Genomic DNA, 16274 nt, shown 5'->3' on the forward strand with positions numbered 1-16274 from the left:
AGATACACCTTTGTTAAGGTGTAAACACCGAATTCCAATTATGCATTAATACCGTATGAATCCGTTTCTTCGGCCTCCACCAATGCCTGTAATGCATCCTTTGTCCTTACAAATAAATTCCTAGGCATATTTTTAAAAAGTGGGAAAAAAATGAATGCGAAAATCTCTAAGGAAACGCAAAGCCAGTTCAAAGATAAGAAAAGATTCCAGAGGGTTCCTCCAGTTTAAATGACTCTTTGCTTGTGTTTAAAAAAGAAATCTGAAAACCAAGAATTCCACGCCAGACAGACTCACAGATCAGAGCAGAGAAACAGCAAGGCTGGTGCTGTCTGGGAGACCCCAGCCATAAATTCACACTTTGGAACTCGGTCCTTTTGTGGGGAAAAGAGTCACTAAGGTTCTCACGTAGCGACGTGTCGAATGCAAACTCCTGCAGGCGCTGGTGTGCGTTAGGATCAGGAATCCTGTTAGGATCGGGAACGCAGATCAGACCTAGAGTGCAGTTCGGAGATCAGCCTCCTTTCCTAGCTTTTAGCTGCCAAGCTGTGCTCGCTGCCTCAATTTCTCTGCGCGCAGGCGTTAGAGCCTGAGATGGACAAATACAACAACTCCCCAAACAAGCCTTCTCATCGCAATAGGAACATGGGCGTTTAACCGCCAAACCGCTCCAAACCAGAGCCCCGAGCTTGCGGGGACGGCTTGTCTCCTGCAAACTTCCGCGCCTCGCAGGCAGCTACCGCTGGCGCCCCCAAGCGCCGCGTGCTGCGCGCCCCTGCCCCTCTCAAAGCTTCCTTAGACCTTCTCAGAAGCAAACCGGACCTAGGGAGCCTTGGGGACTGGACGGAAAGGCTTCCCATGGAATTCCCAGAAGCTGGGAAGCTGGAAACCGAGGAAGGCAGGACCTCCGTTCATTTCAGTTTGGGATTTCCTTTTTGCAAAGGGGGCAGCTGCCTAGCACGGTAAAGATGCCGGGTAGAGCTGTGAGATTGAAACCCTTGGAGCGGGCTCAGGGCACCCCATTCCTCCCAGTCCCGCAGAGACGTAAACGAACGCTGCGTGTGTGGTGGGGTCCTGGGGTTCGGGGGGTGCAAAAGGCAGACGCTGGGAAGTCCCAAATGTCTCTCGGGTGAAAGAATAGGAACATCTTTCCCGTTTCTCCGCTCCTCTTCTCCCCAGTTCCAAAGCCCCCATCCATGTCAGTTGGGTACCCCCGGCACAGCATAGCTCAGCCTCACACACCTCCTAGGAGGCAAAAACTAAAACCCAACTTGAGCGTTTGAGCGTCCACAGAGCACAGCATTAACGCCCAGGTGCTCACTTCTCTACGTCTTCTGTGGGGCATTTCTAGTGCCCTGTAGGAGGCAAGCGCTGGAGACGAGTTGGGAAACTTAAAGAAGGGTGCTGGCGGTCCCCAAGGGCGGTGGAAACCTGCCCCTCTCCGCGTCCACCGCTGCCCCCCGTCTGTCTCCAACGGCCTTTCCACCCTCTGGAGCTGTGGTCAGGAATGAGGAGACCTCACGTTCCTCTGGGAATGAATCCCATTTTCTCGACTGTTGCAGCGTGGAGAGGGGTGTGGGAGGGGGGCGAGGGGGCGAGGCAGGAGGGGGAGCCGCAGAGACAGCAGCCGCAGGGGGAAGGAGAAGAGTGGGGCGGGAACGTGGGGGGTGAGAGAAACGATTTCACTCTTTGTCACTCTTGAATTGGGGGCGGAGGGAAAAAAAAAAACCCCACTGTGGGAAGCTATAAAGAGCAAAGGGGGCGACGGTGAGAGAGCAAACGGAGAGAGGGAGACCGCTGGGCGCGAGGCCGCTCCCAGGGCGCTGCTGCGTCCCTGCCCGCGGTAGGCAGCCAGTGAGCGAGCGGCGCTGCGCCGCGACCGTGCCCGCGCGTGGGAGCCCTCCGCTCGCCGGAGACCCCCGGGGTCACGTCCGGAGCTTCCTTGACCCCCCATTAGAGCGCCCGCTAACACTGTGTCCTGCAAAGGTGGAGACTTAAAGGGTAGTAAGGAAGGCAACGAGGAGACAAAAGCAACTGAGGCCGCAGGAGAAGAGGTGTGGTGTGGACCTCCGGAGGAGTTAACGGGACGATCGGACCGCAGAGACCCGGCGGGGCCACGGAGGTGCGGGGCACGGAGCCTCTGGAGCGGTGCGGTCTGTGGGGCTGGGGCTTCTTGCACCTCGGGTCACGCCTCCTTGGCGAGAGGACTCCTCGCCTTTGACTGCTTCCAGTTACGGCAGAACTTCCTGCCCTGCCGGAGAAGCGGGTCTGGCTTTGGTCGCTCTCGCTCCTGGTCTGAAGCGTGAGACTGAATTCACACGGTGCTGGGCCCCCGGAGCCAAGTGGGGTTGGGGGCACAGAGCCTGCGACCCCCCTCACCCTGAGCGAGGGGCCAGGTGTTGGGGTCCTCCCTCCCCTCGCATCCGCGCCCCTCCGGGCTTTGCGCCTCCCCGGGGACCCCTCGCCAGGAAATGGCCGCGCTGATGCGGGGCAAGGACTCGTCCCGATGTCTGCTCCTACTGGCCGCGGTGCTGATGGTGGAGAGCTCACAGCTCGGCAGCTCGCGGGCCAAACTCAACTCCATCAAGTCCTCTCTGGGCGGGGAGACGCCTGCCCAGGCCGCCAATCGATCAGCGGGCACATACCCAGGACTGGCTTTCGGCGGCAGTAAGAAGGGCAAAAACCTGGGGCAGGTAGGAAAACACTCCAAATACACTCTACAGCCGAGAGCGATGGGGACCAGCGCTCTTGAGCGCGTCGTTGGCCTTTGCACGCCTCAACCTTTCAAGTGCGTCCGCAGGTGTGCGCGCACCGCTGCTCGGGAGGGGTTCCCGGAAGCAGATCATCGCGGGCGGGGGTGGCTGGTGGCGGCTGGTGCGAGACGCTGCGGACCGGGTGGGTTAAGGTTCTCTCATTTTTGCTTTGGGACATGAGCATGGTCAAGATCCAGTGCGTAAGGGTGGGGGATGGTCCTCCAAATTTAACATGGCAATGCTGATGATCATGTTAATAGCAGCTAATACACAGCAACTATTATGTGTCAGGCACTGTTCTAAGCGTTTACATGTATTTAGTCTTCACGACCCTATGAGCTAGGCGCTGTTACTTCCCCCATTATGAAAACGAAGAAATTGAGTTAAGGGGTGATTAGGCAATTTGCAAGGCACACAAGCTAGTGTTAAGTGACAGAGTGGGATTCCAATCCAAATAGTCTGGGTCCAGGTCCTGGTCCCTTAACCATTACATTTTACAATCTGGAGGGGGAATTCACCCCCTTTCAGGTTCTGCTTCCCTCCCAACCACTTTCTTCCTTCAAAGAAGTGAGGTCACAGACAGAAAGCCTCAATAGACAACCCATTTCTCAATTCTCTAGCGTTGTAAATAAATCATCCAGGAGGCAGCAAAATGATGAAGCGACATTGACAGTATCGCGTAACGCGGGCGCAACCAAGGTGCCAGCGACATAGCAAAGTGGACGCCGGCGGCATTTTTGCAAGCGGGACCTTTTCGCGGGCGTCTGTCTCGGTGTCACACAGACACATTGACAGTCGCTTGCAAAGAGTTACGCAAATATTCACAAACAAAACTAGCGTGCACACGCGACGCCCGCTGTGGCCAGCGCGCAACGGCCAGGAGAGGGGGCCTTGTGGGCACTGGGAACCACGACAGCTCCCCCTTTCTGCTCCTTTTGTAGGAAGCCAAAACCGAAAGCCAGTATGCCAAACAGCACACGCACCTCTCAGCACAACTGTCAACCCGTGAAAGCGGCTCATTGCCCCCACAGATCCTGGGTTTCCTTGTTTCATTGGAGGACCTGGCGGCACCAGCTGTCCACGCTCTTGGTGGCCTCCACTGTCCCTGCCCCAGCCGCTAGGCAGGCGACAGGCTGAAGTTGAGAGCAAGGGCCAGTCCTGGATGGACAGCAAGGAAAAAGTGGGCCCACGTTTGGTCCCCTACTGCCCTCTCACGGGGACGGTTTTTGTAGGTTTGCAGTTCCAGAATGCTTCCTAGGCTTTGAAATGACAAACATTTTCAGCTAGCTTCTCAAAGCAATACAAAGTCTACAATCACAGGATTTTTTTTAAAATCTCACGGGAAATAAACTCTACATATGCATGCATACTACATGCATACACATTACATGCATACATATTCTTTGCACATTGTCGCATGTGTTGCACATACCTCCACACTTATGTGACCGTTCTCATTTCCTTTTACTTTTCCCTCTGAAACACTCTGACACTTTCGATAGTAATGGACTTAACATTTCCTTAGATATCCATCATGATATGAAGCAAAATTTAGAAGGAGAAGATGCTATCAATCCAAATCATAAGACTTTTCTCTAATGCTACTGACCTCAAATTCCATGTTATCAGTTGCTGAAGACAACTAGATGTCTAGTTCAGCCAAGGACAGACGGATGGACCCAATGATCTTTTAAGGTTCCTTTTGATTCTAATCCATGTACATTCTGTGAGTTTCTGTAAGAGACTTTCTGTTTCCGTCGCCACTGGGCCCCAACACTTGATGTTCCTGAATCAAATTATCAGTTATGTCAGAACTGTCATTAGCCATGGACTAAAATGAGGGGTGCAGCCCAGAATCTAGCTTATGCCTGATGTTTTGATATGCTTATTTTGCTCTGTCCAAATATCTGCTCTTTTAAAGAGGTTGCAACTCCATGTGGATGTCTTTAAATGGAAAATTAATTTGTTTCTATAAATAAGTTTAATTTTCTTTCTTTCTTCTCTTCCTTCCTTCCATTCTTCCTTTCTTTCTTGAATTTCTTAAATACTCTCCATAACTTAGTGGTTCTGGGGAATAAATTTCATTATATTTACTTAACTATAATACCATACCCTCATACTTTGATGTTAGGTTTGTTAGAAAATTGTAATTTATAAGAGATAGTGGTAACATAAGATACAACACACTTGAATTGAATTAAAGTAGGTGGAAAATGAGAAGATTATTTCTTGTTATTTTCTGGCTTCTCATTTGTTTAGTGGGCGATCTAAAAACGTATGCTATTACGAAGAAACAAACAGAAAAATCTAACTTCTTTGAAGTAGAAGGAGGAATTCTTTGAATATTTATGGGTCTCTTTACCTTCTTTAATCTACTAGTTATGTGGTTTCTAAAATTCTTCATACTCTCACTTTCAATAATAGAATGCAAGAAGAAGACTTGTTCAAACAGAAAGATGCCATAGAGAAAAATAATGTAGAATTGAAGTGTAGCCGAGCTAAATTTTTACCCAGCAAAATAGAAAAATAGGATTGATTGAGAAGATTGGGAGTTAAGTGCCAGCTGATCAAACTCGCTAATGATGTAGTGTCATCCTGAGGCCCAATAATTTGGTCTTCTCTCCCTCCTCCAATCTTGATTAATGATGTTGAAATGTATGTGTTTCAGAGATACAGGAAGAGGAAACTGTAGGATGCAAATTCAGGCAGGTTTATTAGAACTTAGTTTTTGGTCTTCTTTTCTTTAGGTAAAATGTGAATAATTTTTTATTTACTTTCAGAATAGAGGATTAAAATAAAAATTTTCTTGCCATTGCAGAATAAATTAATGAAGGAATTTTATAATTCCTTAACCTACAAAAGTGAAAATGAGACACAAAAGGGCCCCAAGGTTTTCTTGATTAGACGTAGTCTGTTTTCATATGAAGAAAAAATCTTACTTATAGGAATTCTATTTATTCTATAGGCACGAAGGATTATTTGCAGATCATTACTGGAAAAGATGCCGTTGAATTTCCGGAAAGATTTAGAGAGGTCAGAAAGAGAATATACTGTTCTCCAGAGATGTTACGATTCTCATTTTTAGATTTGCTTTCAAAGACAGTTATGAGTTATGATGGGAAATGACCTAGAAAATTGAATATGGCAGTATTCAAGTGATTGACACAGAAGTAGCAAAAATGATTTTGTTGAATTATTCACATTTATGTTTTAACTTCAGTTTTCGTTTTCTATTGCTTATGAGTTTTAAAAGATAGAGTATATGTTTATGGGATAAATAAACTTGTGCACTGTTACTAACGTATATATATGTCAAGATATTTCACTTTCTAAAGAGGTGATTGCAAATGTTTTAAATTAAAAATAATTTTAAACAAAATCTTTTATATCATGTGGATACATATATTCTGAATAAGTACACTGCTGCTCGACATCACCTCTGGAGTTTGAAGTAATCAATTTTTATAGGCCATGTTAAGAACAAATAAAAAAAGCAACTTAAAATATCAATTTACCTTTGCAATTCATTTTTTTTTTCAAGTGGAAAACCTTTGGATTTGTGCTTGTAATTCCTTTTTTTAGTCTTCTTTACCCCCTACTTTGTCTTTTGGAGACGGATTAATTTGAATGCAGTGCTATTGGATTTTGAAATATTTTTAAAAGTTATGAGTAGAACATGAAACATAATTACATTTTAAATGTAAATAAGCTTCCTGGCACGTGTCTCTAAAAAGGAGCTGAAAACTGGTTTAACATAAATTCTGATCCCATAATTTTCTCGTATAACTTGGACATTTGGATAAGTTTAGATGAAGTCATGCTGTGAAAAAAGAATGCTTGAAACACATTGAAACAGAAGCTTGAGGGAGTTGGTTAGAGAGCGCTAATATTTGTGTATTGCATTTTCTTTAATAAAAGTGCCACATGTATTTATCTGTATAAATATTCATGAAAGTGCTCATCTAAATAAACTATACATAAGTTGGATGGTCTACTTGCTGTGGGTGATCACTTCACTTTTTGAAATTACCCATGACTTTTTTTTTTTTTAAATCCCAGCCCAACTTTCTCCTGCTAGAGAATAAATATCTGCAGTTATTTTCTAGACATCACCTGATGCTAAGTACAATCAGGAAAGCAAATCATTTTTAAAATTTAAACTTTCCAAAATAAAAGATTTTGAAGCAATCTACAATAAGGTTCCTTTTCTTTCACTGTGAATAATAGAGAATTGATAAGTCCGTACCAGTGAAAGGTGACCTCGTGAATAACAACAAAAGTATTTTAATGATAATCTATGTAGGAGCATCCATCATTTTATTTTGTGCTAGAGGAGAGAGCAAGGGACGAGGGTACTTAAACTCACTCCAGCTGTGACTTTGACCCTACCAGAGTCTCCTTTAGTAAATCCCTCCAATGCAAACTCCTCCCAGGATGTTTCAAATCTTATAGTTTTTAAAGCAGAGAAAGCAATGTAATAGAAGGGTAACTGGTGTATTCTATTCAGGAGGAATGTTGCCACTTCCTCTTCTTTTTCCTGCCCAATCACTTTAAATGGATATTAAGATAATTGTTAAACTGTAGAAGTCTTTTATAATACTCAACATGTTTACCATTTGTGAGCCACTATTTTCTAGCTGTTCATTCTTTGATATTGATACAACATCAAAATGAAATACAATCTTTTTTCTGTCTGTGATTTCTTCATTGCCCTTTAAATTCATTTTCCTTCATTAGACCCCTTGTTACTTGCACTCATCTATAAAAAGAATATAAAGCTGCCCCTAGTCATTTATCTAATAATTGAAAAGATTTATGCACTATCTGTGTCTGCCTGTGACTCTTACTGAGTCGTTTTTTAAAAATAATTTTGAAACAGCACCCAAAAGGAGGCAAAATTAATAGCAGTTAAGGATAGATTTTTGCATTGTGTAGGATTGGTTTAAGATAATAGAAAGATTAAATATGCAATGCATAATGAAAATTTAGTATTATCATGGAAGGTAAGCAAAGGTTAATTTCCCTTTTCTCCTCTGTCCTCTCTTGCCAGGAACTAGAGGACAGCAACATATTTTTTCTCTAATTGTTTTTTCTTTTTTTTTTAAGGACAAATATAAACCATTCTCCCAAATGAAGAGGTCAACTGATACAAAATATGGGAGATTTTTTTGATAGGAACATCTGTCCACAGGAAGAAAAGTCACCACCCAAATATGTTAAGTAGTGGTTTCCGAACAAGGCTCTCATGCTAGTAACTTTGGGTTACTGCCCATATTTCTGGGTTCAAACCAATGAAGGAAGGCTATGAATGACACCAACATCGAATCAGATGTCCTTAGGGAGAGCTCATCCCGTAAATCCCTGTCCTTGTAATGGCAAATTGAATCCGATGAAACTTTCAGGCAGAGGGATTCCAATATCAGACCTAAAATGCTGTATTTTAACTCAAGTAATTAGTTTAGATAGCACTAAAAAACAGAATTATTATTTCAACACTGATTCCACAACCACTGAACCTGTATAACAGACTATATTTGTGGAATCTTCATACTAGTTTAGACTTAGCTATGTGCTCCAAATAAGAAATGTAGAAATAAAATCAGAAAAAAAGCACAAAAGTAGTACATTTTTGAAAACCCCGTTTCTTCTCTCTCCTTCACAGATGAAAGGGACAAATGTACATCAGTTATCCTTTTAAATATATTACAGTGCCTAATTTAATTGGTTGATTCTACTTAATTGGTAGATAGGAAAGTTACATATTTCATAATTGTACATATTTTAATTGCTGCACCCTGTCTAAAACAAACAAATAAAATGAATGAGGAAATAAGTACATTAAGTGACAAAACATCAGAACATCACAATTAGGAGTATCGATTTCTTAAAATAGTGGACGTATGCAAACATTTCCTAAAAGATGTTAGTTCTCCGTACTATACTTTATCATTCCAAATACGAGTGTTCTTTTTTTCTGGGGACTGGAAGAAGTGAGTGATCTTCAGACATATTATTTCCTTAATTGGCTTATAAGTACTTATAGCACACATTAAATTATAGTACAAAGTTCCATTTATTATTTACTGAGTGCCACCCATTGCTCCACATCCTTCATTACCATGAACCCTTTTGAATGTCTCAGCAGCCCTTCAAAGGGCAACTCCTAAGGTCATCCTTATTTTTATAATAAATGAAATATTATATAAATGATAAAACAATAATTTTCCTGAGACACAGAGAGGTATGCAGTTTGTACAAGTCACACAGCATTAAGTGGAGAAAGGCAAAAACACACTGCCCCGTGTCTATCTTCCTGCGTCTGAATGCCATAAGGTGCTCACTGACACCTGCGAGGCAGAGGCCTTTTCGGCAACCTCCCTGCGAGGATTGTGAGTTGGTTTGACTGGCATCACTCACGCTTGGATCAGATAAGGGAAAAATCAACTAGGGTTAGAGCCTATGATGGCTTTTGCTTTTTCCTTTCCTTTGGATTTCTCTAGCTTCCTTTCAGAGAATCGGATGATCTGCAGCAGCACTACAGCACTAAAGAGGTTCTAACTTCTGACTTGCCACTGACCAGCTTCATGTCTTTGGAAAAGACACTTAATCTCTGGTTCTTTTTTTTTTTTTTTAATATGTAAAATAAGATAACTAACAATAGCAACCAAGAGTAATAATCCTTATGTTACGGAGCCAGAGGGAAAAGAAAGTGCACTAATTTACTGTGCTAATTGTTATTAATACTGCTAGCCTTACAGAAATAAATGAGACCAAGTCAAGTGCTCATGCACAAAATAGAAAGTGGCTGCTTAATCTTGCCCACCAATGGGCAGGGCAGCTAAATAAATGCATGTGATGTACAGGGTACATGAAAGAAACAAATGAACTCAGTTATGCCAAGGCCAAGATTGCAAAACAAAACAAGACAAAATAAAAACACACACAAATATGCTATCACATTTCTTGCATCGAATATTAATATTAAGAGGGATGATGAGTCAGTGCTGTGTTGTATAAAGTAAGCAAAATAGCATATGATTGAGTAATTGGTGAAATTACACAGAAGCAAGGGTACACCAGACATTAAAATCCAATCACGGTAAGTGAGGGTCCTAACAGCCATGGCAATATTAGTTATTTATCCACAGGAACCAAAATAATTGAAAAACATGTTAGAGTCTGCTGCCAACAGCATTAATTTGATATTCTCCAAAGTAAGCTAGCCTCTACAAAGGCAAGTTTCTTGACACTTTCTGTACAGCCTGCGGCCCAGAGAGCTTCCTGAGAATTTGGAAGGTTTACAACCCTTTTTGAGTGTCATCTGTCCTGTGAGGAGGACTTAGAAATTTGGGACTCATAATTCCCATTCTATTCCCTTCACTTTCCTTGTTTTATTTGGACTATTTCATGATTCAGGTAATTTGGAAATATTTTAACAATGTTAAATTAAGAGTGAAAGTCTTTTAACATATTGGAAACAAGCTGTTTGCCGATAAGTGTTTCTATCTGGTAATGAGCTAAAAGACTGTGTTCAAATGGGAGGATGGGGGTGGGGATTGTCATTTAAAACCAACTGAAATGACAGTTGACATTCAATTAATGGTCTTCACTTGCTCACTCTAGCTTCACTTCATCTTAACCCTTTGAAACTTGTCTCAAGAAACATTGGGTTAATTTGTCTCGAAATCTAAGGTCTTCCTTCCAACAATCATCCTCTCTGCTCCGTAGCTTATCCTTTTTACTTAGTTTATCCCCTTGCTTCTGGTGTTACATGTTTCCATGTTCTTTTCTGGATCATTCTTTCCTCTTTCTTTCATTGGTCCCTCTACAACCTCCTGCCCATAAACGTGGGCATTTCCTCAAGTTCCTTCCTTATACTTCTTTTTCTGTCCCACTCCCTCCCCTTTGCTAAGAGGATTTCCTTCTTTGCAATCATTTGCCACACAGGCAGAAATCTACTCTTATTTTGATTAAACTCCTGAGCCCCCTTACCTGCCCAACTGTTTGGGACATCTTTCCAGAGACAAACAAATCCCCGTATCAAAAATTACACAAAATTTATGTCTAACTTTGAACTGTCAGGAGTTAGGCAACCAAGTCTTTATGATTTCTCATAGCTATTTAAAAAAAAAAAAAACAGGTGAAAAGTGTCCTAGGTTAGTCTATTGCAGGCCACAAGAATCAAGTCTGATTGCCCAAATTCTTCTCATGCTCAGCTCTGCTCATCACTCACCGGTGATGAAAGAAAGCTGTGTAGATTTCCACGAAAGCTACATATTTAAATGCTTGGGATTTAACGGGCTCCAATTTTTTTTTCCTCTCTATGGTAGACCTGTTGTTAAAACAACTCATGTCTGATTAGAATGTGCAAATAAGTGTATAATGTATGCTTACAAAACATTACATATTATGATATGTGCATACACATTTTAAACAATATGTAATGTTTATTTTTATAGCTTGAACAACTTACCACAGAGTATTTTTTTGCTATTTTGGAAATAATTGTTAATTTTTAGTGTGAAAACCTTCCTTAACATTTCCTCACAGCCTGACAGACTCTTAAATGTGCTTTCGTAACTGTGCAAGAGGATTCTTCAAATGTGCTTATTCAATATTTTTCAAGATGGAGAGGTTTGCAGAAAGAACCAAGAGAACCTTTTATCACCTACAGGTTTCAAGACTTTGTACAAAACAAAAGTGGGCATAGTTGGCGCTGTCAGTTACACTAGAAATCACCTAGTTTAACTCACACATTTTATGTATGAGGGAACCGCACTAGGAGATATTTCCTGATCTGCCCCCAAAGTACTACAGTCAGTGCCTGTGACAAAAGAATTTCTGCCAGAACTTGGATTATCTGACTTCTAACTCAAGTCTTCCAAATAATCAAAAGCAACGCTTTCTGTTAAACCCATAGTAACAAAGCTCTAGAGAAGAATTAAATTCAGTTGATTTAAAAGCTGGTGAGAGATAAATTACACGGAGAGCTCTCTTTCAGCTCTGAGTCTTGTCTATCAAAATGCATTATTAAAGAAAACAATGCCATGATGACAACTATGTCAGTAGGCTTTACACAAAATTAATGAAGGGGAGTGGCTTTACTGTATTGTCCTTGCTCACGTTTGCAGTCATGATACTTAATGACATGATTAGCAAGAAGTCTGGCTGGAGAGAATCTGCACAGGAATGGCAGGAACACACAAAAGAAGGGAAGGAAATAATGGTGGGCTGCCGGGATCACCGATTGCTTGACCTTTGTCCTAGCATCATCTAGGATATAGGCCAATGGTTTTAAAGCTTTTCTGACAGCGATGCACGGAAAGAAATGTATTTTATGTTGCGATCCAGTACACACTTGCACACCCATGAAAGCAAAGCAGAGTTTCAAAAATAAATACTCTTACAATGGGCAATGCAGTGAGACATTTTAAAAATATTTGTCCTTTCCTTCTGTCCTATTCTCTCTCTCTCTCTCTCTCTCTCTCCCCCCCCCCCTTTTCTCTCCCTCTCCGTCTCCTTCTTTCTCTCTCTCTTCAAAATGCTGGTCATGACAGGGCACCTGGGTGGCTCAAGTCAGTTAAGAGTCCAGCTCTTGATTTGGGCTCAGGTCATGATCTCACAATTCAAGTCCTACATTAGGCTCTGTGCAGACAGTACAGAGCCTACTAGGGATCCTGTCTCTCCTTCTCTCTCTGTTTCTTCCCTGTTTGTGCTCTCTCTCTCTCTCAAAATTAAATAAACTTAAAAAATAAAAATTAAAAAAATGCTGGTAATGACTCATTGAATTCATTGATCAAAACCTGAGGTTTGGAATCCTCTATCCCACTTGCTGCTCCCCTCCCCTTGCACAGAGCTCAGGGTTACTATACTGGGAGATCAACCGTCCTTTAGGGTCAACCCCAGTGGGGGAAAGAAAACAGAGGCAGGAAGGTCTTCATGGACAGAAGCATGCATTGTCTCAGATCTCTCCCACCTTCCCTTCTGCAATGGCGTGTTGGCCTGTGGCCTAATGTGGTGGACCCTTGCACCTAAGATGTGCTTGATCTTTGCCTCTCTACTCCACTTCCAGGAGTAGGTGACCAATAACTATGCTGCACATGGTACTTGGATGTTTCAGACATGTTTCCTCGGAATCTGTTATCCTACCTTAGTATTGTTCTCCCTGGGTGTATGCTGTGTGTACCGTCATATTTTATTTCTAAGAAAATGCAGCTGAAAATGGTTACGGTTTCTACATGGGACAGCAGGTGAGCCTCAGAGAGCATGGGACATAGATTCAGAAGACCTGGGTAGCTTACCCTTTTATATGGTAGCCCTTGAGGAAATCATCTGACACCTTTGCACCTTAGTTCTCTCATTAGTAAAATGTTAGTTACAATAATATTGTATTTTCTTATCTGTTTGGAAAATATAAATATTGCTTACTTAACCTCATTAGAAGTTATTTTATGAAAAACAAAATTAAGACCTTTCTTCCCTGAATTTATGAAGGATGAAAGTGAATTAGTTAGAGTCAACCCAAGAATGAGTTAATCTAGTTGGGTTTTATGATTCTGGAATCATCAGTTCAGTTTCTGTTTTGATAGACTGCCTTTTTTATATAAGTAGGAAGACTGAAAGTTGAAAGTGTTTTTCAGTTTTGTGGGGCTTTTTTTTCTTCTGATTCATTTTGATTTCTTGGATTTATTCAAAAATTTCAGTGCTAGTGGTTATACTTTCACCTTCCTCATTAAAATGTAGTTTTTGTTTTTGTTTTATTGCTGCAGGCTACAAATTGCTCTCTTGCCTGTTTAGAATATCCTGTCTATGATATTCAAGGAGAGCTCTATGTCTTTTTTTTCTACCATGTTGGAGAGGTGCTACTATTAATGTATTTTCAATATATCTTGGAAAGGAATGATAAGCGTCTTGATAATAGAAGTAAGTGTATTTTTAAAGCTTTGAAACTAACTGTGAGGGTCGTATTTTGGACACATAGGCTATGTGGTTCAGAATGGATAAGTTTAGGGAAAAAGCCAATTGTAGTCAAGTGGATACGGAATCACATGTACAGTGACAGAGGAAATATATTTTGTTAGAATTCTTCAAACAGGAAAGTGGGTATTTTCAGAGCTGTTGAAAGCATATTGTATTGCTAAGGAGGCATTTCCTAGTGAACAATGTAATAAGTCTGATCCTTCATGTTACAAGTGTTGGAATCTCACCTAACCATTCATCCATGCTAAAAATAGTTTAGGCTTCCTGCTTTCTATCCCTGCTCCCAAGCATTTATTCTCTAATTTATAGTATTCTACGTCTTCCTTAATATTGATGTCTTCTGCTGCCTTATCGTCAATACAATTGTCATTGCTTTGGCTCAGACCATAATCATTCCCTGATGGACTATTATAGTATTGTACTAGTTTTGTACTTCTCTAAACCATCCTCTGTACTACTTCTAAAATGAGCTCTTCGAAAGTAAAATCTTATCAGGCTATTCTCCATCTCATGTCTTTTTCCAGAGCATGATGTTTGAGCTTCTTGAGATGGCACACCATGTCCTCAATTCTTTTCTTTCTCTCTACTTTGTCCCTGGGGCCACACAATTGTTGGATGGAAGATGTGGGATTTATAACTAAGCAGTCTTAACTGGAGTCAGCCTGCTCAGTGTGCTGTCCTGCCCCTCGTACGAACTGGAGGTCAGAGAAATCAGATAGAGAACTTTTACTGGTCCCCTTGAGAATGCAGATGTGATTCCATTCTTCAGGTTAGTCAACTCGCTAATTACTTACTTCTTAGGTGTATTAGATGCTATAATCATCGTAAACAAGCATTTGTTTGACACATATGCCACGCTGGGTATTTGGAATAGGTAGCCATAAAAGCAAATGTTGTGGAATCCAGTTGGCATTTTAAAGCTGAAAGAGATAGCCAGAGATGGTACGGTTCATGCCTCTATTTCTAATATGATATGAAAGCTGGACAACCTGATGTGTTTTCTTTTTCTAAGGAGTTCCAAGAATGAACGCTTGTACTGCATTGCTTAGTTATCTCATTATTTTAACTTTAATTATGTTAAAAGCAAGGACATTCTGCTTTCTGTTTAAGTGAAGCATGAATAAGACAAACCCAGATACCAATCTCTATGTAAACTCCCTTCCTCATTAACAGAAAAAATAATCAAATTATTTTAGTCATTATTCACAGATTTTATTCCCTTGATGAACCGTCAGGCTGACCTGGGAGGATAAGACCATCTCTATAAACAGTCAGGAAGAAGGTCTGTTCATGTTGGACATTACGGTAACGATGTAAAGAAGTGGTGTCTGCCTTTTCTTTTTTAAATATTTTAGAAGGAATTAAATTTTGATTTATTTTTCCTTTGTAAATGCCTCACTATTCCCTATGGAGGTCTGATCCTAATTTTATCATTTATAAAGGACTAAAGGAACATTAGCGGTAAGAGACAGGCTTATGAGGAATTAGAATGATAAGGAATCACAAAGTTGTACTAGTAGGAAGGTAGGAGTCTGGTGACCGAAAAATGGAATGGTGGAGGGGGTATGTTCAGTAAAGTAGACAAGGTTTTACCTCAGGTGGGGAAGAGGGATGGACTGTGTGCTAAAATACATCAAAGAATGAAATTTGATAAAGATACAAGTTTAAAATAATGTCATAGATTTTTTTTAATAAACCACACTCATTATTTTTCCAAATTAGTCACTGCAGAAAACTCATTCTTTTGATATTGTCACTTAGGTTTCATTTTGGGACTAATTTCATAAACAGTTTACATGTTTATTTTAGTCTATAACTTCATGACCACAAACAATGTTATACATATTGATTAATATACCACGTTTAAAAAGCTTGCCCTTGGGGCACCTGAGTGGCTCAGTCGGTTAAGCATCCAACTTTGACTCATGTCATGATCTCATGGTTCATGATCTCGAGCCCCGCATCAGCTCTGTGCTGACAGCTCAGAGTCTGGAGCCTGTTTTGGATTCTGGGTCTCCCTCTCTCTGCCGCTCCCCTCTTTACTCTCTCTCTCTCTCTCTCTCTTTCTCTCTCTCTCTTTCTCTCTCTCTCTCCCTCTCCCTCTCTCAGACTCAAAAATAAACATTAAAAAAATTGGCGGGGGGGCACCTGGGTGGCTCAGTCCACTAAAAGTCTGACTTGGACTCAGGTCATGATCTCATGGTTTGTGGGCTCGAGTTCCACATCAGGCTCTGTGCTGACAGCTCAGAGCCTGGATCTTGCTTTGGATTCTGGATCTCCCTCTCTCTCTGCTCTTTCCCCACTCACACTCTGTCTCTCTGTCTCTCAAAAATAAATAAACATTAAAAATTTTTTTTAAAAATGTTATTTTAAAATGCTTGGCACTGAGTGGTTTTATGTTGTTTCCATTAACCAAATAACCAACAGAAAGTAAGGATGTCAAAGAAATGTGGTGTCATTTCTGAAAACAATTCCAAAAAGTTTCAAAAGATATTCTGAGTCATGGAATCAGTATTGTGGCTTCAATTGTAAACCCTTAAATGT

At 41.3% G+C, this 16274-nt stretch overlaps 1 protein-coding gene across 1 annotated transcript in view; it reads left to right on the forward strand.

Annotated features, from left to right (window-relative positions):
- The first annotated feature begins 1872 nt into the window (after positions 1-1872).
- Positions 1873-16274, forward strand: part of DKK2 (dickkopf WNT signaling pathway inhibitor 2) — a 103139-nt gene continuing 88737 nt past the window's right edge. The window contains exon 1 of the mRNA XM_039238761.1: positions 1873-2690. Coding sequence (XP_039094692.1) covers positions 2469-2690 — 222 coding nt within the window. The 5' untranslated portion in view covers positions 1873-2468. The remainder of the gene's footprint in view (positions 2691-16274) is intronic.

The sequence above is a fragment of the Hyaena hyaena genome, unplaced genomic scaffold, assembly GCF_003009895.1.
Source record: "Hyaena hyaena isolate Hyena2069 unplaced genomic scaffold, ASM300989v1 scaffold_146, whole genome shotgun sequence".
In the NCBI taxonomy this organism is placed as follows: Eukaryota; Metazoa; Chordata; class Mammalia; order Carnivora; family Hyaenidae; genus Hyaena; species Hyaena hyaena.